General features: G+C 46.2%; 1 protein-coding gene across 11 annotated transcripts in view; it reads right to left on the minus strand.

Moving 5' to 3' along the window:
- Positions 1-25,296, minus strand: part of adgrg6 (adhesion G protein-coupled receptor G6) — a 131,316-nt gene that overhangs the window by 53,609 nt on the left and 52,411 nt on the right. For all 11 annotated transcript variants that reach the window (XM_087991124.1, XM_087991118.1, XM_087991120.1 and 8 more), the window contains one exon: positions 3,259-3,347. In XM_087991124.1, the coding sequence (XP_087847250.1) occupies positions 3,259-3,347 (89 nt within the window). The remainder of the gene's footprint in view (positions 1-3,258; positions 3,348-25,296) is intronic.

The raw sequence follows: 25,296 nt of genomic DNA on the forward strand, positions 1-25,296 counted from the left end.
ATGAAGGGAAAAACCGCAAATTAGTGAACAACCTGATCCATTACCAGACTGTAGCAGTACAACAACGTAAACATGCATTTCAGTCATACAACCATTAAGGATCATACAATCGTAAAGGTCCATACAATCATAAAGGGCCACTTTTGCGTGCAATTCTGGTCTCCTTCCTGTCAGAAGGATGTTATGAAAGTTGAAAGGGTTCAGAAAAGATTTACAAGGATGTTGCCAGGGTTGGAGGATCTGAGCTAAAGTGAGAAGCTGAATAGGCTGGAACTGTTTTCCCTGGAGGCTGAGGGGTGACCTTATAGAGGTTTATAAAATTATGAGGGGCATGGATAGGGTCAATAGGCAAAGTCTTTTCCCTGGGGTAGGGGAGTTCAAACGTAGAGGGCATAGGTTTAAGGTGAGAGGGGAAAGAAATAAAAGAGATCTTAGGGCAACTTTTTCATGCAGAGGGGTGTGTGTGTGTGTGTGTGTGTGTGTATATAATGAGCTGTCAGAGGAAGTGGTGGAGACTGGTACAATTACAACATTTATGAGGCATTTGGATGGGTATATGAATAGGAAGGGTTTGGAGGGATATGGGCTGGATGCTGGCAGGTGGGACTAGATTGGGTTGGGATATCTGGTCAACATGGATGGGTTGGATCGAAGTGTCTGTTTCCATGCTGTATATCACTATGAGGCTATGACTCTATGACACTGCTGTCTGTGTGGAGTTTGTACATTCTCCTTGTGTCTGCGTGGGTTTCCTCAGAGTGCTCCGGTTTCCTTCCGCAATCCAAAAATGTGCAGTTCAGGTGGATTGGCTGTGCTAAATTGCCTATAATGTTCAGGGACATGTTAGTTAGGGGTAAAGTCCATGCCAGTCAAAACAATCATCTAACTATTCCAATCCCATTTCCCAGTACTTGGCCCACAGCCTTGTGTGCCTTGGTATTGCAAGAACACATCTAAATATTTCTTAAATGTGATTATGGTTTCTGTCTCTACCAATTTGATGGGCTGAATGGCCTTACTTCCACTTCTATGTCTTATGGTCTAACCTTAGAGGCAGGGAGTTCCAGGTTCCCACCATCCTCTGGGTGAAATGATTTTCCTCACATCTCCTCTCAACCTCCTACCCTTCACTTTAAATCTACCATCCCAGTCATTGATCGCTCTACCAGGGGAATGGTTCCTTCCTGTCTATCCTGTCTCTGCCCCTCATAATTTTATACATCTCAGTTTTAGAATATCAATATATTTTATACGGTCTGCCCTCAGTACCACAAAGAAAAGCATGTCAAACTGATCAAGTAGTCACATATCTTTGGGCTCCTTGTATGGGAAATGGTCCCAAAATCTCATAATTATCCATTGTTACATGGGAGTTGAGGTTTCGGTGTTGTAAGGGGAAGGCAGGATAAGTAATGGATCAAAAAGAAAAAACAATCAAGGAAGATTGTTCCTTATCCTTGGCTCTCAAGTCCAGGTCACATTTGGAACCTATATACTGATTGCAATGAAGTCAGCCAGGTGGACCTCATAGAATATGAGTTCCCTGATTAAGGCTGTTAACCTGATCCAGTCAGGGAGCCCTGGCTGACATATATAAGGGACAGAGGTTCTGTTCACTCTGAGAGCTAGCTCTGAAGGAGCTGGATCAGTGTCAAGGACTCTCCATGTTTAAATAAAAGGGGACTTGGTGATGAGATATCAGTCTCTGTGAAGTTATTTCAACCCACATGAATATTCCCTTTTCTAACCAGATGTCATTGTAATAAAGACAGATGGTAGTGTCGTGGGAATGTCATTGCACTAATAATCCCAGGGCCCTAGCCAAAGCTTTGGGCAAAAGCAGGTTCACATTTAAATTCAATGCATAAGTCTGGAAATATAAAGTCACTCATGGTGAACATTAAAACCAAAAGAACTGTGGATGCTTATTACAACACGGGATAAACCCTCCTGCTCAATTTAACCCAGCAACACAGAAAAGATATATTCCATGCTGTAACCTGTGAAAATTCGATAGGCCAAGAACTAGTTAAAGTAAAAATTAACAACTTTATTTCTTTAAGTATAACAGAGAATAATTAACTAGCAACTATTTATAATTCCTTCCTCTAACCTATCGTTTACTGTCCATTCTACAATACTAGTCCAATAAAACCACCAATTAAGACTTACAAAATAAAACTTCTTATCTCAAAACAGGCAGCTTTTTGTTCTTCTCTGTATTCCTGTCTTCTTTTCTTCTTCTTGGGGATTCTGCTACACAGGTTACTGATCAATAAAGGTACCTTTAAGAGAGCTATTTTTCAGGCAGTCTCTACATGCTGGCTTGGCAGTTCTTTCCCCTAACTGTTCAATTTTCCCCGGTCTTATACTCCCAAAGCATTGGATTGCATCACTGGTTTTTAAGATCATCGATATACTACATTCAAACTTTGTCGGAGTTTAGTTTTTTGGAGGCAGGTATAATTTAAACTGTTTGGTCGAATTCAAATCTGTTTTTTGTTGTTTCCAGGCAACCAGTTACCCCAGTAGCTGGAGCACATTGTGTCTTATTGAGAACACTTGGTGCTGTCACTACTCGCTTTACTCTCTTAAAGTACAGTACACCCACATCATCATAACGATGCTGTAAATCAGAAACAAAAACAGAAGTAGCCAGAAAAGCTCAGCAGGTCTGGTAGCATCAGAAATACATTCTGATGAAGGATCACTCAAATGAAATATTAACTCTAACTTCTCTCCACAGATACTACTTGGCCAGCTGAGCTTTTCCAGCCATTTCTGTTTTTATTTGTTGCTGACAGTGACCATCAATGCTATCAAACCCCATTTGGTTCTCTAATATCCTTTGAAAAAGGCAATCTGCCATCCTTACCTGATCTGGCCTACATGTCACTCCAGGCCCAGGGCAATGTGATTAACTCTTTAAGTACTTTCCGAAATGGCCGACAGAGACACTCAGTTCAAGCATCATTAGAGTTGAGCAACAAATACTGGCCTTGCTGTGATACCCTCATCTTATTAATGAAAGAAGAAATGTCCTTGCATTTGGCATCCAAAACTAGGGGGTTTAGCTCAACATGAAATCCTCCCCTACCCCAGTCTCTGCTGCTTACCTGCTCTCAGTCTTCACCAGATGAGTAGTGATGGGGTGATAGAGGGAGGCCTTACTGAGGAGGCTATTACTGACACACAAAATGAGCATGGTGGTCCATTAGCTGCAGAAGAACTAAGAAAAGGCCAACTGAGAGTACTTACCCAGTTTGATATTCTTTGCTCCAGATCTGCTATGTTCATGTCCCCAATCTCATCATGGACCGTAAACTGCGTCATGTATAAAAGTCCCCCTGTGCGGCGAGAACAGAGAAATGTTATGACTCATGTCACCTCCCACACCCCTCCATCCTCAAAACACACGTGGCTTCCTAAGATCACGGAGAATAGCCATGATGGATATTCATTCTGAACCTGATTAGAGATTAGATTAGATTAGATTACTTACAGTGTGGAAACAGGCACTTCGGCCCAACAAGTCCACACCAACCCGCCGAAGCGCAACCCACCCAGACTCATTCCCCTACTAGTTGACAATTGGAGACTTAACAGATTCCTAAAGCCCCTCACAGTTTTTAACAGTGAGCAAGTTTCTGAGGAATCAGATATGATGAGAATTTCTCTTTCTAAATGTGACAAGTTATTGAAATTTGGAATAATCTGAAAAGGTGTACAGAGTCGAATCAACAGCAAACTCCAAAAGGGAGTCGGGAATAGAACCAAAAGTAAGAAATTTGTAAAGTGATCCAAAAAGAGGAGGGGAGTGGGATTAATTGGCTCACTCTTCCAAAGAGCTGGAATAGTCATGACGGGCTGAATGGCCTCCTCTGTGTCCTGTGGTTCGATCATTCAGAAGGTAAGCGTAGAGTGTGTGAGGTAGGAGCCAGTGGAACAGCTGGAGTTTAAGGTTGGATACAGTGGACCCGACACTATGTTGAGAAAAAAATGTACCTTCACAATGGACTTAAGGGATGGATGACAACCTAAAAAACAAATCTTATTTCTGACTCATCATCTGTGTTGGAATACGGTTATTAATGTGTGAATGGATCTCTGATTCTCAAGTGTAGTTCTGTGAAATGCAGAATCCTGTAATTATAAGAGTGGTTTACTACAGACCAGGGGAAACCTAAGTGACAAATGTGCAGACTTCATTGAGTGCTCTATATTGCTTGGCTCTCAGGAGGAAAGGAAGCAAAGAGGTAATCACCCTCTTTCACCCAGTTACAAATGCTGGAAGTAGCATTGATCGGTTAGATCTCCTGCACACTCAACCCCAGTACTGACAGAAAAGCGAGTGCCACACAAGAACTGTGCAAGGGGTTAGTCCGCACAGTCCTCTCTAGATGGCGCCTTTCACATGGCTAATGGGGGCTGGTGCGTTACAATTAGAGGTGAACGATAAATCTTTGGATTGTGATTGTTTGCCGGAGAGGGGGATGGAAATTAAACCACTTGATAGAAATAAATGAAGCACGTGGAATTAAGCCTCTCAGCAGAGAGAAAATTAAATGCCAGAGTACAGTTTCGCTGACAATATTCCTCGTCCTAACTCTGCCTCAAACACGAGGCTGCAATTTATGGGGTGTTCTTTTGGGGCTGGGGAGGCTTTAGCCCCAGGGTTGTGCCAACTGCGCCACAGCTGGGTGTAAAACCACTCCCCATCTATTTCACACCAACAGGCAATGCTAAATACCACATGATCAGGAGGTTGGCAAGCTCGTTAACTGGTCTTTCCTAAAAGGAGTCCAGGCCTCCGATCTCCGTGGTCTCTTGCCCTCCGTAATTCCGAAGGTAGGCATCAGCAGGCCATGGTTTCTCTTTGTACACAAAGAGACTCGTGGTTAGCACCCGGAAAATCCAGCCCCCACTGTTCTGTAATCACACCAATCATAAAGATTGGTGTCGCATTTCATTGGAGACAAACCACATCCAATGGACTCAAAGGGTTAACATACAAAGCATTGGGCGAAATTGGGTTGAAATTTTGGTGTTTGCAAACCGGACCTGACCAGAAGTTGAGGATGTGAACCATTTCAGTTGTTCTTCATTTTGCACATTCAACCAGTAAACACCACACTGCCATCTCAGTCCAGAGCAGGGCAGAATAATCTATAGCTACAGTTAAGCAAAAACTGACAACTCTCTTCCTCCCCTTCATATGGAGCGTGTTCCACAGTGCCAGGTTTATAAACCCACAACATTCACAGTTGCAGTCATGCCTTGAAGTCTCTCCTTCCATGAGAAACAAACATTTCTGCTGGAGCCAATAAATCTTGAACCAAACTCCAGGAATGTGTTGCTCATCATAGAGAGAAACAGGTTGTTATTCATTAAAAGAGGAATTTCAATTTGCCATCCAGAAATTGCAAGAGTTTATTAAAAAATAAATAGTAACAGAATTATTTATTTTTGTGGCAGAGGGTAATGTCACTTTTTGCATGGCTACCCTTCAAGGGGAATGAACGTGTGGTAATTTGGTTCGGCTTTGGATGAATTTTTAATAGGAAAGTGATTTAATTATCGCTGCTAATGCTATTCAGTAAGCTTTGCAAAAGGAAGGTATTCTATAACCACTAAGCTTCACTGCAATCAGCCATCTCCTCACATCATACTATCATCTAGAAGGTCTACAGATACAGCCCAGCATCTATGCAGGTGAGGCAACTATCAGCAGTGCTTTTCCGTGGTACACTCTGCTACAGATTTCTACAAGTGCAGCTAAGACATACAGTTGGAGACCACTGGTCCACACAAGCGGCCTGTCCCATCAGCCTCTTCACCAATGCGGCACACGGAGGCTTGGTCAGGGGTGATGGATAGCTGCCCGCTCTCCAAGCTGGTGGGGAGAGCACCGCCAGGTCCATAAACCTCACGAGAGTGATCTGGAGGAGATGTCACTACAATGGGGGAGAAAGCAGCTGGAAGGTGTGAGAAATTTGTTGTGGAGGTTTGAGACAGTTGGCGCAGTGGATCAGAGACAGCATTCATCCATGTGTTGATGGCAAGGTCCCAGCTCAATGGAGAAGGATGTACACCAATTGAGTAATCCCGGGAAGAGGCCATTGGTAATGTTGGCGCCAGTGTCAGGTCTTGAGTTTCACTACTTAACTGAGGAGGATCTACTGGTATTCCTTCTCATAAAGACTATGAAATACTGAATGGGAGAGAGTACAAACTCTGAATATAAATGCTTGGCTCTTCACCAAAAGACTTGTGACCCTGCAATGCTCTTGCATGTTTCTGACTTGTTAAAATTATGCTGAAAAGTAGAGTTGGGAAGTCTAGTGTGGGTTGTATAAACCTACTGACCAATGTCTGGTCAAGTTCTGCCCCTGTAAAAATGTAATCTAGTTCCTCATGTTGGGGGGTTCTTGTTAGGAATGGGGTATGTGTACTGAACAAAGTCTTTTGTGGTCCCAAATGAACAGGCATCATAGTCATTGCCTGGACATCTTTAGACATTCCCAAAGCGGAATCTGAAAATGGTTCCCACTTCAATTCAGGATTCCAAGGATGGAGACTCGCTTGATTGTCTATCCTATCTGGAGTGAAACCCAACAATGAATGCCATGCAGTTACATTATCTGCTGAGTCCTCGACTAACTGATGTCCAAGTTGGACTTGCACTTCCTTCTTTGAAGGAGGGGTCACAAGTTTCTCCCCCATGTCAGAGCTGAAAGTCACAGTTGAAATTCCAATGGCATTGGAAACAATTCCCCAGTGGCTCTCAAATACTTCTGGAAATGTCAGAAAACCAGGAAAATATGTTCCATTTATAGGCCTGTGAGATGAATTTGACGTTAATGATAGTGCTTGTTCCAACTCAGAAAGATCGTCATGATGATGGGAATTTGAGTTCTCACTTCTTACAAATACAGATATATCTGAAGACATGGGCAGGAACATGACTGTTACCACTGGGGTCCAGTCCAAAGGAAAGTCCAGGTGCTCCCAATGTTTTTCATTGAGCTGTCCAAAGAAGATTTGAGGTAATCAGTTCCTGATGTGAAACCATTTCTCAGGCTAAGAGTCTCAAGGGTCAACTTGGTTGAGATGTGCAAGGGTGCAAGTGAAACCTCTTTGTTTCTGGCTCATGATCCTACATCATCTGGTATCAATGTTTCCCATTTGTTTTCCATCACAAGAGGTGTACGCTGATGTCCTTGTGTTGTATGCAATGTGATATCAGTCAGTAAGATCAGATGATGGTCTTTGTCGGTGACAGGCAAAAAGTGAGGACTCACTTCTGTTGACAACCTCCACCAGGTGTCTGTACTCAGGAAAGTCTCTTTTGAGGGAGATAAGCTGTCTGTTTGTAGCTCAGAGGTTTCTCCCTTTCCTGATGCACCAGCCATCTCAACACATATGTGTGTGCCAGTTTGCAAGGTTATAGGATGAAGATTGACTGACCACATTGGACCTGAAATGGAGGGATGGACGCTGGACTCAAGTCTTTCCATTGCTAACATCTCTGTGTTGCATGGGGAATGGTTAACAGCATTGTTGAGTTTGGATGTAGACGCTGTTAGAGAATTACCCCAGAAATTTTCAGGTGTGGAAGGAATATTTACCATGTCGGGAATGAGTGGAGCTGTTAAAACATCTGGAAGGCTCAAGTTCTCATGTGACTGTATTGACATAACCAGAGAGTCTACACTTTGCATGAAGACAGGAATGTCATCTCCTTGTCCTCTTGCTGAAAGTTGGCCTGGAAACATGATAAGCTCATCAGATTGCCTTAATTGATTTTTTAGCTCTTCTGTACTGATGAGCAACCTTTGGATTGATGGTATAGACTCTCTGTTAAAGTGGTCTGTTAACTGGACAGAATTTGCAGTGCTTGGTGGTTGAGTGACAGTAAAGTTAATATTGATGCTTTCGAAGGTAGCCTTCGACATGATGGATTTTACATCCCCAAAATCAATGTCTCCCAGAATACGTAATGAAGGTGTCCAATTGTACAAGCTACTGATGCAGTGTGTTGATAAGGCACTGTTTGAAGTCATAATTGCTAAATGTTGCTTGTGCAATGCTAGTTCCTGAGTACTCATAGGAGATCCAATGTCACCATGCAGGGATGATACTTCAGGCTCTATGTTAAACTGATCCCTTCGAGACACATGCACAGTGCTAAAAAGGGTTTCCTATCCGGCTTGAACTATTAGTCATCTTCGAGAATGAACCAGTTAATAAGTGTCTGTATGATGCAACAGTTGTTGGCAAGCTGACTACCTGCATTGTTGGAGTGAACCTAATTGTTGAATCTAAAACTAAAAGTGGGGTTTGGGAACGTATCTCCAGTGATTCCACCAGAACAGATGACCCGGCATTGATAATGCGCTGACCTGGTAATACCACAGAAGATACAGTCCCACTGTTCACTAACGCTCCCATTCCAGCATCAACTCCAACTCCAGCCGTCGAAACCTTGTGATTTTCAAGATCAGTGGATGGCCTCTCAAACCTGGAGACTGGCTCACTGCCCAGGGTTGTTACATTGTGAGTAGAGTTCCCAGACTGGTTTGTCAATTTCTTTGACCAGGCGATGACTTCAGAATTCTTTTGAAAGGGGTTTGGCTCTTTGTTGGCTGGGCTTCTCTTTTCACCTTTGGTCAATTGTTCCAACTTTGTGACACCTTGTGGCCTCTTGGTTACAGCCTTATAGAAGACAATAGGTGCTCCATGTGTGTTCAGTATCGCTGGCCTCAGAACACTGGGTACATTGGGTCTCAGTGGGTACCTCAGTGGCGTGGAGATGATACCCAATGGGTGCCTGGGCCTTCTCGTCCTCTGTTCTGCTTTTGAGGTAGAATGATGCCACACTTCTGGGAGGACAACTGGGGTCAGTATCTGGAATCCCTGCAAATCTGAATCATTAAGGCTTCCTGCTGTTAGAGGGCAAAGTATCCCATCATTATCTTGTCACATTAACTTCAATAAACCACCACCCCCACCAATCCATAATGGTACTGAACAATGTCAGTTCTGAAGAAGGGCTTATGCCCGAAACGTCGATTCTCCTGTTCCCTGGATGCTGCCTGACCTGCTGCGCTTTTCCAGCAACACATTTCCAGCTCTGATCTCCAGCATCTGCAGACCTCACTTTCTCCTGAACAATGTCAACACAAGGATTCTTGGGAGCAAGCTGCTTTGGCCCAATAATTTGAGACTTACGAGAAAAAGCAAAAAGGATAAAAATAGTTTGGTTCATTTGAACAGGAAAAGACAGAAACTGAGTTGATAAAACTGTATAAAATCTAAAACTTCACTAATCTCAAACAATAATGCAGAAATATAAAGGGGATTTGAATATTCATGGCTGTGCCCAAAGGGAGATTCTCCAGGTTCCCTTACAGTTTCACTCATTGGGAGAATTAGTGATACAATGCTGTAAAATACATGGTCTAATTCTCTCATAACACTCTCCTGTCTGTACCCCAATAATGCTGTTGCGTAAGTAAAAGCTAGTTAAATGGTGACCATATAACCGATGTAGATTGTCGCAAAATCTCATCACATTTACTAATGTTGTTCAGTGTGGGAAACCGCCATCCTTACCTGGTCTGATTCACGTTACTCCAGTCCCACAGCATTGGAGTTGACTCTCAGCTGCTCTTCAAAATGGCCTAGAGAGCCTATTAATTCAAGAGTAACTAGGAATGGGCAAAAAATATTGGCCTTGCCTATGATACCCCTATCCCATACAAGAATAATAAAATAAAGAGATGCACTGTAGGACATATAATCATTAGTAGCTCAACCAGCGGACAAGGTCTTCAGGAAAACAAGGGAGAGATACCTTTTGTTTAAAGGAAATTTGAACAACTTTGCAATTATTGGAGCAGGGAGGAAGATCCATTTAGAAAACCTCTTTACCTTCCCTTTCACCACTGCATGATCAATGAATAGAATTTAAAAGATAGATATAACGCATGTCAGCCCTCAAATTCCCCATTCCTTATCAGCTGTGTTAATGGCAGTGCTGCAGCTAAAAACAGCTCAATATGGTTAGCACTGCTGCCTCACAGTGCCTAGCACCGCTGCCTCACAGGGCCAGGGACCTGGGTTCAATTCCTGCCTCAGGTGACTGTCTGCATGGAGTTTGCACATTCTCCCTGTTTCTGTCTGTGAGTTTCCTTCCACAGTTCAAAGATGTGCAGGTTGGGTGGATTGGCCATGCTAAATGTGAAGTTGTGGTGAGTCTGGATAGGATGCTCTTCAAAGGTTTGAAGCAATTTTGATGGGCTGAATGGCCTTGATCTGCACTACAGGGATTCTGTGGTTGCTTCTGATGTGCAGAGGTGGAATGTCTCACTGTGTGTGAGGAGGGAACCTTTCAGTTTGAATACTGTCCCTTCAGGAAGAAATCTGGCTTCGAATTTGTCCGTCTTCTGGAGTGTTTGATATAAGCCGATACCATTGAGGTTATGCCTGTGTCTCAGTAGATAATCTCCCTAACTGTGTGTTGGAATACTTAAACCCCACTCAAAACCTCGACCTGTAATTCAGGCTGACAGTCCCAGAGCATTCCTGAGAGACTGCGACACTCTCAGAGGTGCTGCTTTTTAGGGGCTATGTGAAACCAAGCCTCAAACCACTGTATAGTATCCCGAGGTATTATTTTGAGGGAGAGAGCTGTTTGAGAATTCCCTCAATCAACACCTCCAAAGCAGAATATCTGGATATTATCACTTCGTCTATTTGCAGGAGCTTGCTGTGAACAAACTGCCAACTGTTATACAGCCATGACCATCTTTCAAATGTTTACCGTGAAACATTCTGGCTCGCGACCGCACATAAAATGTAAAAATAAAACAAAAACTGCAGATGCTGAAAATCTAAAACAAAGGCAGCCATTGCTGGAGAAACTTAGCAGGTCTGGCAGCACCTGCGGAGAGAGAAAACAAAGTTAATGTTTCCAGTCCACTGGTGCTTCTTCGGAGTGTACGGTTTTGATGTAGGGTCGCTGGATCTAAAGCGTTGATTTGATTTGATTTACTGTCACGTGTACCTTACCACAGTGTAAAGCTTTGTTCACAAGTAGTACAGGCAGGTCATAATAAGCAGGGATGTACAGATGAAAGGGTGAAAACAAAACTTAGACCAAGGCATACAGGTTACATCGCACAGACCGGGCGCTCGACAAAATCAACATTAGCAAGATCAGCATTATGTGAAGTTGGAGAGGTTCAATCATCAGTCTGACAACAGCAGGGAAGAAGCTGTTCCTGAACCTGTTGGTGCGAGTGTTCAAGCTCCTGTATCTCCTGCCTGACAGAAGAGGTTGGAAGAAAGCATTACCAGGGTGGGAGGGATCTTTGATGATGTTGGCTGCCTTTCTGTGGCAACGAGCTGTGTAACTGGAGTCCGTGGATGGGAGGTTGGCTTCTGTGATGGTCTGGGCTGTGCACACAACTTTCTGTAAGTTTCTTACAATCCTGGGCAGAGCAGTTGCCGTAATGGGCCATTATGTACTTAGACAGGATGCTCTCAATGGTTCATCTGTAGAAATTGGCGAGGGTCTTTTGCACATGCTGAGTTTCCTGAGCCACCTGAGGAAGAAGACTTGTTATTGTGCCTTCTTGACCATTACATCTATGTGGGAGGTCCAGGACAGGTTCTCGGTTATTGTCATTCCAAGGAGCTTGATGCTGTGCACCCTCTCACCCTCAGGTCCATGATGTAGATGGGAGCGTGTTCCCCTCCTTTCTTTATGAAGTCAGTGACCAGTTCTTTAGTTTTGCCGAGGTTGAGAGAGAGATTGTTCTCATTGCACCATATCAGCTACCCCTCTATCTCCTTTTAGCTCTGCTTTCTCTCCACAGGCGCTGACAGACCTGTTGGATTTCTCCAGCAATATCTGTTTTGGTTTCTGTATCAATGCAGATTCTTTCTTTCAAAACATCCTGGATCTTGACTACCCTCACAACAGAAAGGTACACACAGTGGGTCATTGTCCCCATCGTGGACTGAGCTCAGTGACCACCGCATATTGCACAAACTCTACAGGGGCAGTGGGATAGCCATTCCACACACATATCCCCTTTGAAGAAGCTCACAATGTTTTTTTCATTTATTCACAGGATGTGGATGTCACTGGCTAGGCCAGCATTTATTGCCCATCCCTAATTGCCCAGAGGGCTGTTAAGAGTCAACCCCATTGCTGTGGGTCTGGAGTCACATGTAGGCCAGACCAGGTAAGGATAGCAGTTTCCTTCCCTGAAGGACATTGGTGAACCAGATGGCAATGGTTTCATGGTCACCATTAAACCCCTTACTCCAGACTTTTAGTGAATTCAAATTCCACCATCTGCAGTGGCAGGATTCAAACCTGGGTTCCCAGAACATTACCTGGAGTTTATGAATTGATTGTCTAGTGAAAATGCCACAAGACCATCACCTGCTCAAAAATCCCGAGTGAGGAAGTTGGCAGTTGATTGGGTGGCTCTCCATTGCCACATTGAGTTAGACCACCAGTGCAAATGAAACACAAGCACAGACCATCACCAGTACAGCCACGATTGCATCTCACCAGCCATCACCTGTGTGACTGTCATCCAGTAGCACTCTCACCAGTATCAGTGAGTTAGAACATAGAACAGTCCAGCACAGGAACAGGCCGTTCAGCACACGATACTGTGCTGAACATAACGTCAATTTAAACAAATCCCTTCTGCCTGTCCATGGTCCATATCCCTCCATTCCTTGCTTATTCATGTGCCTATCAAAAAGCCCCTTAAACACCCCTATCATACCTGCCTCCACCGCCATCTCTACCACTCTCTGTGTAAAAAACCTGCCCCTCACATCTCCTTTGATTTGTTCCCTCTCATCTTAAAGGAATATCCCTTAATTTTAGACATTCCAACTCTGGGAACAAAGATTCTGGCTGTCAAACCTATCTGTAACTCTCATAATGTAATAGACTTCCATCAGGTCACTCCTCAGCCTCTGCCACACCAGATAAAGCAACCTGAGCCTGTCCAGCCTCTCCTTCCAACACATCCCCTCTGCTATATCTCGATAGTACTTCTTCAGCATGGAATTATGTTCAACAGACAACCCGTTTTGCGGAATCTGATTGAAAAAATAACATTTCAAAAAACCATTTTTGCGGCTGATAAAATGAGGAGCAATGAAATAGGAAGTACCATTTGGAACAGGATAATGAGGATTTCTTTTGCATAGGAGAAAGTGAGGACTGCAGATGCTGGAGATCAGAGCTGAAAATGTGTTGCTGGAAAAATGCAGCAGGTCAGGCAGCATCCAAGGAGCAGGAGAATCGACGTTTCGGGCATGAGCCCTTCTTCAGCCCTTTCTTTTGTGTAACCATTTTAAGTCGCTGCATCACAAAAGATTCATCAAATCCTTTTTATTCCGAGAACATTGCTGCTTTAAATCTGTGTTTGTATTCCTTTCTGTCTGATTCGTCAACTCCCTCCAGCTTCATTCGTATAGCACCTACCTATATCCTCATACTGAAGAACATTTTAGGTGTTCCTTCTCTAACTTTACTGTTTGAAGAATTGCCGGTGTTGTTTTGGGAAAGTACACAGGAGTGCAGGTCTGAGTAATGACAACACTCAACATCGACTTTACTTCAAGTCTTTCCTTTGAGTTGCCTGACGTACAGAGAAATCTGTCACCAAAGAGCTACCACAACAAATAAAGTAGGAGTACGGATCTGAGGAGCATTTGCTCATGCAATATTGGGGTGGCACGGTGGCTAACAGTACCAGGGACCTGGGTTCGATTCTACCCTCAGGTGACTGTTTGTGTGGAGTTTGAATATTCTCCCCATGTCTGCGTGGGTTTCCTCCAGGTGCTCTGGTTTCCTCCCACAGCCCAAAGATGTGCAGGTTGGATGGATCAACCATGCTAAATTGCCCCATAGCATTCAGGGGTTTGCAGGGTTAGCCGTGGGAAATGCAGGGTTACAGGAACGGGGGTATGGGATGCTCTTCAGAAGGTTGGTGTGGACTCAATGGGCCGAATGGCCTGCTTCCATGATGTAGGGTTTCTATTATTCTAATATGGAGTGCCCAAAGGGACGCCAAATTTTACCCAGAGAGTGTAAGATAAGCTTGGCAGAAAGGAAAGCAATGGAAGCCTCAGGTCTACACTGGTTTCCTGCTGATGTTTCACCAGGTAAAAGTTAGAAATCACGCAATACCAGGTTATAGTCCAACAAGTTTATTTGGAAGCACTAGCTTTCGGAGCACTGCTCCTTCATCAGGTGGTTGTGGAACAGGATCATACTCCACCTGATGAAGGAGCAGCACTCCGAAAGCTAGTGCTTCCAAATAAACTTGTTGGACTATAACCTGGTGTTGTGTGATTTTTAACTTTGACCACCCCAGTCCAACACCGGCTCCTCCATACCATGACTATCAGGTAAAAGCGCATTGTTTAGCAACAGAATGTATAGGTTGCATCGCATTGTTTGTCTGACTGGGACTGCACTTCTCATTGTTTGTCTGACTGGGACTGCGCTTCTCATTGTTTGTCTGACTGGGACGGCGCTTCTCATTGTTTGTCTGACTGGGACAGCGTTTCTCATTGTTTGTCTGACTGGGACTGTGCTTCTCATTATTTGTCTGACTGGGGCTGCGCTTCTCATTGTTTGTCTGACTGGGACTGCACTTCTCATTGTTTGTCTGACTGGGACTGCGCTTCTCATTGTTTGTCTGACTGGGACTGCGCTACTCATTGTTTGTCTGACTGGGACTGCGCTACTCATTGTTTGACTGGGACGGCGCTTCTCATTGTTTGTCTGATTGGGACTGCACTTCTCATTGTTTGTCTGACTGGGACTGCGCTTCTCATTGTTTGTCTGACTGGGACTGCGCTTCTCATTGTTTGTCTGACTGGGACTGCGCTACTCATTGTTTGTCTGACTGGGACTGCGTTTCTCATTGTTTGACTGGGACTGCGCTTCTCATTCTTCATCCGACTGGGACTGCGCTACTCATTGTCTGACTGGGACGGCGCTTCTCATTGTTTGACTGACTTGGACGGCGTTTCTCATTGTTTGTCTGATTGGGACTGTGTTTCTCATTGTTTGTCTGACTGCGATGGCGTTTCTCATTGTTTGTCTGACTGGGACTGCGCTTCTCATTGTTTGACTGGGATGGTGTCTCTCATTGTTTATCTGACTGGGACTGCGCTTCTCATTGTTTGTCTGACTGGGATGGCATTTCTCATTGTTTGTCTGATTGGGACTGCGCTACTCATTGTTTGTCTGACTGGGACTGCGCTTCTCATTGTTTGTCTGACTGGGACGGCGCTACTCATTATTTGTCAGACTGGGACAGCGCTTCTCATTGTCTGACTGGGACTGCGCTTCTCATTGTTTGCCTGACTGGAACGGCGCTTCTCATTGTTTGTCTGACTGGGACGGCACTTCTCATTGTTTGTCTGACTGGGACTGCGCTACTCATTGTTTGACTGGGACGGCGCTTCTCATTGTTTGTCTGACTGGGACTGCGCTACTCATTGTTTGACTGGGACGGCGCTACTCATTGTTTGTCTGACTGGGACTGCACTACTCATTGTTTGTCTGACTGGGACGGCGCTACTCATTGTTTGTCTGACTGGGACTGCGTTTCTCATTGTTTGTCTGACTGGGAAGGCGTTTCTCATTGTTTCTCTGACTGGGACTGCGCTACTCATTGTTTGTCTGACTGGGACTGCACTACTCATTGTTTGTCTGACTGGGACGGCGCTTCTCATTGTTTGACTGGGACGGCGCTTCTCATTGTTTGTCTGACTGGGACAGCGCTTCTCATTGTCTGACTGGGACGGTGCTTCTCATTGTTTGTCTGACTGGGACGGCGCTTCTCATTGTTTGTCTGACTGGGACGGCGCTACTCATTGTTTGTCTGACCGGGACGACGCTTCTCATTGTTTGTCTGACTGGGTCTGCGCTTCTCATTGTTTGTCTGACTGGGACGGCGATTCTCATTGTTTGTCTGACTGGAACGGCGCTTCTCATTGTCTGACTGGGACTGCGCTACTCAATGTTTGTCTGACTGGGACTGCGCTTCTCATTGTTTGTCTGACTGGAACGGCGCTTCTCATTGTTTGTCTGACTGGGACTGCGCTACTCATTATTTGACTGGGACTGCGCTTCTCATTGTTTGTCTGACTGGGACTGCGCTACTCATTATTCGTCTGACTGGGACGGCGCTTCTCATTGTCTGACTGGGACGGCGCTTCTCATTGTTTGTCTGACTAGAACGGCACTTCTCATTGTTTGGCTGACTGGGACTGCATTTCTGATTGTTTGTCTGACTGGGACTGCGCTACTCATTGTTTGTCTGACTGGGACTGTGCTACTCATTGTTTGACTGGGACTGCGCTTCTCATTCTTCGTCTGATTGGGACTGCGCTACTCATTGTCTGACTGGGACTGTGCTTCTCATTGTTTGTCTGACTGGGACGGCACTTCTCATTGTTTGTCTGACTGGGACTGCGCTACTCATTGTTTGACTGGGACGGCGCTTCTCATTATTTGTCTGACTGGGACAGCGCTACTCATTGTTTGACTGGGACTGCACTACTCATTGTCTGACTGGGACGGCGCTTCTCATTGTTTGTCTGACTGGGACGGCGCTACTCATTGTTTGTCTGACTGGGACGGCGCTTCTCATTGTTTGTCTGACTGGGTCTGCGCTACTCATTGTTTATCTGACTGGGACTGCGCTACTCATTGTTTGACTGGGACGGCGCTTCTCATTGTTTGTCTGACTGGGAAGGCGTTTCTCATTGTTTGTCTGACTGGGAAGGCGTTTCTCATTGTTTCTCTGACTGGGACTGCGCTACTCATTGTTTGTCTGACTGGGACTGCACTACTCATTGTTTGTCTGACTGGGACGGCGCTACTCATTGTTTGTCTGACTGGGACTGCGTTTCTCATTGTTTGTCTGACTGGGAAGGCGTTTCTCATTGTTTGTCTGACTGGGACTGCGCTACTCATTGTTTGTCTGACTGGGACTGCACTACTCATTGTTTGTCTGACTGGGACGGCGCTTCTCATTGTTTGACTGGGACGGCGCTTCTCATTATTTGTCTGACTGGGACAGCGCTTCTCATTGTCTGACTGGGACGGCGCTTCTCATTGTTTGTCTGACTGGGACGGCGCTTCTCATTGTTTGTCTGACTGGGATGGCGCTACTCATTGTTTGTCTGACTGGGACTGCGCTACACATTGTTTGTCTGATTGGGACTGCACTTATCATTGTTTGTCTGACTGGGACTGTGCTTCTCATTGTTTGTCTGACTGGGACTGCGCTTCTCATTGTTTGTCTGACTGGGACGGCGCTTCTCATTGTTTGACTGGGACGGCGCTTCTCATTGTTTGTCTGACTGGGACTGCGCTTCTCATTGTTTGTCTGACTGGGACGGCGCTTCTCATTGTTTGACTGACTGGGACTGCGCTACTCATTATTTGTCTGACTGGGACTGCGCTACTCATTATTTGTCTGACTGGGACTGCGCTTCTCATTGTTTGTCTGACTGGAACGGCGCTTCTCATTGTTTGTCTGACTGGGACTGCGCTACTCATTATTTGACTGGGACTGCGTTTCTCATTGTTTGCCTGACTGGGACTGCGCTACTCATTATTTGTCTGACTGGGACGGCGCTTCTCATTGTCTGACTGGGACGGCGCTTCTCATTGTTTGTCTGACTAGAACGGCACTTCTCATTGTTTGTCTGACTGGGACTGCATTTCTGATTGTTTGTCTGACTGGGACTGCGCTACTCATTGTTTGTCTGACTGGGACTGTGCTACTCATTGTTTGACTGGGACTGCGCTTCTCATTCTTCGTCTGATTGGGACTGCGCTACTCATTGTCTGACTGGGACTGTGCTTCTCATTGTTTGTCTGACTGGGACGGCACTTCTCATTGTTTGTCTGACTGGGACTGCGCTACTCATTGTTTGACTGGGACGGCGCTTCTCATTATTTGTCTGACTGGGACAGCGCTACTCATTGTTTGACTGGGACTGCACTACTCATTGTTTGTCTGACTGGGACGGCGCTACTCAATGTTTGTCTGACTGGGACTGCGCTTCTCATTGTTTGTCTGACTGGAACGGCGCTTCTCATTGTTTGTCTGACTGGGACTGCGCTACTCATTATTTGTCTGACTGGGACTGCGTTTCTCATTGTTTGCCTGATTGGGACTGCGCTTCTCATTGTTTGTCTGACTAGAACGGCACTTCTCATTGTCTGACTGGTACGGCACTTCTCATTGTTTGTCTGACTGGGACTGCATTTCTGATTGTTTGTCTGACTGGGACTGCGCTACTCATTGTTTGTCTGACTGGGACTGTGCTACTCATTGTTTGTCTGACTGGAACGGCGCTTCTCATTGTTTGTCTGACTGGGACTGCGCTACTCATTATTTGTCTGACTGGGACGGCGCTTCTCATTGTCTGACTGGGACGGCGCTTCTCATTGTTTGTCTGACTAGAACGGCACTTCTCATTGTTTGTCTGACTGGGACTGCATTTCTGATTGTTTGTCTGACTGGGACTGCGCTACTCATTGTTTGTCTGACTGGGACTGTTCTACTCATTGTTTGACTGGGACTGCGCTTCTCATTCTTCGTCTGATTGGGACTGCGCTACTCATTGTCTGACTGGGACTGTGCTTCTTATTGTTTGTCTGACTGGGACGGCACTTCTCATTGTTTGTCTGACTGGGACTGCGCTACTCATTGTTTGACTGGGACGGCGCTTCTCATTATTTGTCTGACTGGGACAGCGCTACTCATTGTTTGTCTGACTGGGACGGCGCTACTCAATGTTTGTCTGACTGGGACTGCGCTTCTCATTGTTTGTCTGACTGGAACGGCGCTTCTCATTGTTTGTCTGACTGGGACTGCGCTACTCATTATTTGACTGGGACTGCGTTTCTCATTGTTTGCCTGACTGGGACTGCGCTACTCATTATTTGTCTGACTGGGACGGCGCTTCTCATTGTCTGACTGGGACGGCGCTTCTCATTGTTTGTCTGACTAGAACGGCACTTCTCATTGTTTGTCTGACTGGGACTGCATTTCTGATTGTTTGTCTGACTGGGACTGCGCTACTCATTGTTTGTCTGACTGGGACTGTGCTACTCATTGTTTGACTGGGACTGCGCTTCTCATTCTTCGTCTGATTGGGACTGCGCTACTCATTGTCTGACTGGGACTGTGCTTCTCATTGTTTGTCTGACTGGGACGGCACTTCTCATTGTTTGTCTGACTGGGACTGCGCTACTCATTGTTTGACTGGGACGGCGCTTCTCATTATTTGTCTGACTGGGACAGCGCTACTCATTGTTTGACTGGGACTGCACTACTCATTGTTTGTCTGACTGGGACGGCGCTTCTCATTGTTTGTCTGACTGGGACGGCGCTACTCATTGTTTGTCTGACTGGGACGGCGCTTCTCATTGTTTGTCTGACTGGGTCTGCGCTACTCATTGTTTATCTGACTGGGACTGCGCTACTCATTGTTTGTCTGATTGGGACTGCACTTCTCATTGTTTGTCTGACTGGGACTGCGCTTCTCATTGTTTGTCTGACTGGGACTGCGCAACTCATTGTTTGTCTGACTGGGACTGTGCTTCTCATTGTTTGACTGGGACGGCGCTTCTCATTGTTTGTCTGACTGGGACTGCGCTTCTCATTGTTTGTCTGACTGGGACGGCGCTTCTCATTGTTTGACTGACTGGGACTGCGCTACTCATTGTTTGTCTGACTGGGACTGTGTTTCTCATTGTTTGTCTGACTGGGATGGCATTTCTCATTGTTTGTCTGACTGGGACTGCGCTTCTCATTGTTTGACTGGGATGGTGTCTCTCATTGTTTATCTGACTGGGACTGCGCTTCTCATTGTTTGTCTGACTGGGACTGCGCTTCTCATTGTTTGTCTGACTGGGACTGCACTACTCATTGTTTGTCTGACTGGGACTGCACTACTCATTATTTGTCTGACTGGGACGGCGCTTCTCATTGTCTGACTGGGACTGCGCTTCTCATTGTTTGTCTGACTGGAACGGCGCTTCTCATTGTCTGACTGGGACTGCGCTACTCAATGTTTGTCTGACTGGGACTGCGCTTCTCATTGTTTGTCTGACTGAAACGGCGCTTCTCATTGTTTGTCTGACTGGGACTGCGCTACTCATTATTTGACTGGGACTGCGCTTCTCATTGTTTGTCTGACTGGGACTGCGCTACTCATTATTTGTCTGACTGGGACGGCGCTTCTCATTGTCTGACTGGGACGGCGCTTCTCATTGTTTTTCTGACTAGAACGGCGCTTCTCGTTGTTTGTCTGACTGGGACGGCACTTCTCATTGTTTGTCTGACTGGGACGGCGCTTCTCATTGTCTGACTGGGACTGCGCTTCTCATTGTTTGTCTGACTGGAACGGCGCTTCTCATTGTCTGACTGGGACTGCGCTACTCAATGTTTGTCTGACTGGGACTGCGCTTCTCATTGTTTGTCTGACTGAAACGGCGCTTCTCATTGTTTGTCTGACTGGGACTGCGCTACTCATTATTTGACTGGGACTGCGCTTCTCATTGTTTGTCTGACTGGGACTGCGCTACTCATTATTTGTCTGACTGGGACGGCGCTTCTCATTGTCTGACTGGGACGGCGCTTCTCATTGTTTTTCTGACTAGAACGGCGCTTCTCGTTGTTTGTCTGACTGGGACGGCACTTCTCATTGTTTGTCTGACTGGGACTGCGCTACTCATTGTTTGACTGGGACGGCGCTTCTCATTGTTTGTCTGACTGGGACTGCGCTACTCATTGTTTGACTGGGACGGCGCTACTCATTGTTTGTCTGACTGGGACTGCACTACTCATTGTTTGTCTGACTGGGACGGCGCTACTCATTGTTTGTCTGACTGGGACTGCGTTTCTCATTGTTTGTCTGACTGGGAAGGCGTTTCTCATTGTTTGTCTGACTGGGACTGCGCTACTCATTGTTTGTCTGACTGGGACTGCACTACTCATTGTTTGTCTGACTGGGACGGCACTTCTCATTGTTTGACTGGGATGGCGCTTCTCATTATTTGTCTGACTGGGACAGCGCTTCTCATTGTCTGACTGGGACGGCGCTTCTCATTGTTTGTCTGACTGGGACGGCGCTTCTCATTGTTTGTCTGACTGGGACGGCGCAACTCATTGTTTGTCTGACCGGGACGGCGCTACACATTGTTTGTCTGATTGGGACTGCACTTCTCATTGTTTGTCTGACTGGGACTGCGCTTCTCATTGTTTGTCTGACTGGGACTGCACTTCTCATTGTTTGTCTGACTGGGACGGCGCTTCTCATTGTTTGACTGGGACGGCGCTTCTCATTGTTTATCTGACTGGGACTGCGCTTCTCATTGTTTGTCTGACTGGGACGGCGCTTCTCATTGTTTGACTGACTGGGACTGCGCTACTCATTATTTGTCTGACTGGGACGGCGCTTCTCATTGTTTGTCTGACTGGGACGGCGCTTCTCATTGTTTGTCTGACTGGAACGGCGCTTCTCATTGTCTGACTGGGACTGCGCTACTCAATGTTTGTCTGACTGGGACTGCGCTTCTCATTGTTTGTCTGACTGGAACGGCGCTTCTCATTGTTTGTCTGACTGGGACTGCGCTACTCATTATTTGACTGGGACTGCGCTTCTCATTGTTTGTCTGACTGGGACTGCGCTACTCATTATTTGTCTGACTGGGACGGCGCTTCTCATTGTCTGACTGGGACGGCGCTTCTCATTGTTTGGCTGACTGGGACTGCATTTCTGATTGTTTGTCTGACTGGGACTGCGCTACTCATTGTTTGACTGGGACTGCGCTTCTCATTCTTCGTCTGATTGGGACTGCGCTACTCATTGTCTGATTGGGACTGTGCTTCTCATTGTTTGTCTGACTGGGATGGCACTTCTCATTGTTTGTCTGACTGGGACTGCGCTCCTCATTGTTTGACTGGGACGGCACTTCTCATTGTTTGTCTGACTGGGACTGCGCTCCTCATTGTTTGACTGGGACGGCGCTTCTCATTATTTGTCTGACTGGGACAGCGCTACTCATTGTTTGACTGGGACTGCACTACTCATTGTTTGTCTGACTGGGACGGCGCTTCTCATTGTTTGTCTGACTGGGACGGCGCTACTCATTGTTTGTCTGACTGTGACGGCGCTTCTCATTGTTTGTCTGACTGGGTCTGCGCTACTCATTGTTTATCTGACTGGGACTGCGCTACTCATTGTTTGTCTGATTGGGACTGCACTTCTCATTGTTTGTCTGACTGGGACTGCGCTTCTCATTGTTTGTCTGACTGGGACTGCGCTTCTCATTGTTTGTCTGACTGGGACTGCGCTACTCATTGTTTGTCTGACTGGGACGGCGCTTCTCATTGTTTGACTGGGACGGCGCTTCTCATTGTTTGACTGACTTGGACGGCGTTTCTCATTGTTTGTCTGACTGGGACTGTGCTTCTCATTGTTTGTCTGACTGGGACTGCGCTACTCATTGTTTGTCTGACTGGGACTGTGTTTCTCATTGTTTGTCTGACTGGGATGGCGTTTCTCATTGTTTGTCTGACTGGGACTGCGGTTCTCATTGTTTGACTGGGATGGTGTCTCTCATTGTTTATCTGACTGGGACTGCGCTTCTCATTGTTTGTCTGACTGGGATGGCATTTCTCATTGTTTGTCTGATTGGGACTGCGCTACTCATTGCTTGTCTGACTGGGACTGCGCTTCTCATTGTTTGTCTGACTGGGACTGCACTACTCATTATTTGTCTGACTGGGACGGCGCTTCTCATTGTCTGACTGGGACTGCGCTTCTCATTGTTTGTCTGACTGGAACGGCGCTTCTCATTGTCTGACTGGGACTGCGCTACTCAATGTTTGTCTGACTGGGACTGCGCTTCTCATTGTTTGTCTGACTAGAACGGCGCTTCTCATTGTTTTTCTGACTGGGACTGCGCTACTCATTATTTGACTGGGACTGCGCTTCTCATTGTTTGTCTGACTGGGACTGCTCTACTCATTATTTGTCTGACTGGGACGGCGCTTCTCATTGTCTGACTGGGACGGCGCTTCTCATTGTTTGTCTGACTAGAACGGCGCTTCTCATTGTTTGTCTGACTGGGACTGCATTTCTGATTGTTTGTCTGACTGGGACTGTGCTACTCATTGTTTGACTGGGACTGCGCTTCTCATTCTTCGTCTGATTGGGACTGCGCTACTCATTGTCTGACTGGGACTGTGCTTCTCATTGTTTGTCTGACTGGGACGGCACTTCTCATTGTTTGTCTGACTGGGACTGCGCTACTCATTGTTTGACTGGGACGGCGCTTCTCATTATTTGTCTGACTGGGACAGCGCTACTCATTGTTTGACTGGGACTGCACTACTCATTGTTTGTCTGACTGGGACTGCGCTACTCATTGTTTGTCTGACTGGGACTGCGTTTCTCATTGTTTGTCTGACTGGGACTGCACTTCTCATTGTTTGTCTGACTGGGACGGCGCTTCTCATTGTTTGTCTGACTGGGACTGCACTACTCATTGTTTGTCTGACTGGGACGGCACTTCTCATTGTTTGACTGGGACGGCGCTTCTCATTGTTTGACTGGGACGGCGCTTCTCATTGTTTGTCTGACTGGGACTGCGCTACTCATTGTTTGTCTGACTGGGACGGCGCTTCTCATTGTTTGACTGGGACGGCGCTTCTCATTGTTTGACTGGGACGGCGCTTCTCATTGTTTGTCTGACTGGGACGGCGCTTCTCATTGTTTGTCTGACTGGGACGGCACTTCTCATTGTTTGACTGGGACGGCGCTTCTCATTGTTTGACTGGGACGGCGCTTCTCATTGTTTGTCTGACTGGGAATGCGCTACTCATTGTTTGACTGGGACGGCGCTTCTCATTCTTCGTCCGACTGGGACTGCGCTACTCATTGTTTGACTGGGACTGCGTTACTCATTGTTTGTCTGACTGGGACTGCGCTACTCATTGTTTGTCTGACTGGGACGGCGCTTCTCATTGTTTGTCTGACTGGGACGGCACTTCTCATTGTTTGTCTGACTGGGAATGCGCTACTCATTGTTTGACTGGGACTGTGCTTCTCATTCTTCGTCCGACTGGGACTGCGCTACTCATTGTTTGACTGGGACTGCACTACTCATTGTTTGTCTGACTGGGACTGCGCTTCTCATTGTTTGTCTGACTGGGACTGCGCTACTCATTGTTTGTCTGACTGGGACGGCGTCTCTCATTGTTTGACTGGGACGGCGCTTCTCATTGTTTGTCTGACTGGGACTGCGCTACTCATTGTTTGACTGGGATGGCGCTTCTCATTCTTCGTCCGACTGGGACTGCGCTACTCATTGTTTGACTGGGACTGCGTTACTCATTGTTTGTCTGACTGGGACTGCGCTACTCATTGTTTGTCTGACTGGGACTGCGTTTCTCATTGTTTGACTGGGACTGCGCTTCTCATTCTTCGTCCGACTGGGACTGCGCTACTCATTGTTTGACTGGGACTGCGCTACTCATTGTTTGTCTGACTGGGACTGCGCTTCTCATTGTTTTCTGACTGGGACTGCACTACTCATTGTTTGTCTGACTGGGACGGCGCTTCTCATTGTTTGACTGGGACTGCGTTTCTCATAGTTTGTCTGACCGGGACAGCACTTCTCATTATGAGACTTTGGCTACCTTGAAGGTAGCAATAAGTATCCCAGCCCTTCCCAATGAGTAAGCAGTCCATCAATTCCATCGTCACGAAGCCTGTTACCAAGAGACATCCAGACCCGTGAGTCAGCCTTTCATTGTTGTTATCTCTGTCTTTGGAGCCAACTCAACCCTTTAAGAATCTCAGCTTCCCAATCTCCCTGTCTTCAAGCAAAATACTTAATAATTGGCCTCAAGGTATGGTCTCAGTCATGTACCTTCCATTTCAAAGAACAAAGGAAGTTACAGCACAAGAACAGGCCCTTCAGCCCTCCTGCGCTGATCCAGATCCGGTATTTAAACCTGTTGCCTCCTTTCTAAAGGTCTGTATCCTTCTGCTCCCTGCCCATTCATGTATCTGTCTAGATACATCTTAAATGACGCTATCGTGCTTGTCTCTACCACCGCCGCTGGCAAGGTGTTCCAGCCACCTACCACCCTCAGCATAAAGAATGTTCCACACATATCTCCCTTAAATCTTTCCCCTTTCACCTTG

The sequence above is a fragment of the Chiloscyllium plagiosum genome, unplaced genomic scaffold, assembly GCF_037043375.1.
Source record: "Chiloscyllium plagiosum isolate Xiang-an unplaced genomic scaffold, Cpla_swu_hap1 HiC_scaffold_10, whole genome shotgun sequence".
In the NCBI taxonomy this organism is placed as follows: Eukaryota; Metazoa; Chordata; class Chondrichthyes; order Orectolobiformes; family Hemiscylliidae; genus Chiloscyllium; species Chiloscyllium plagiosum.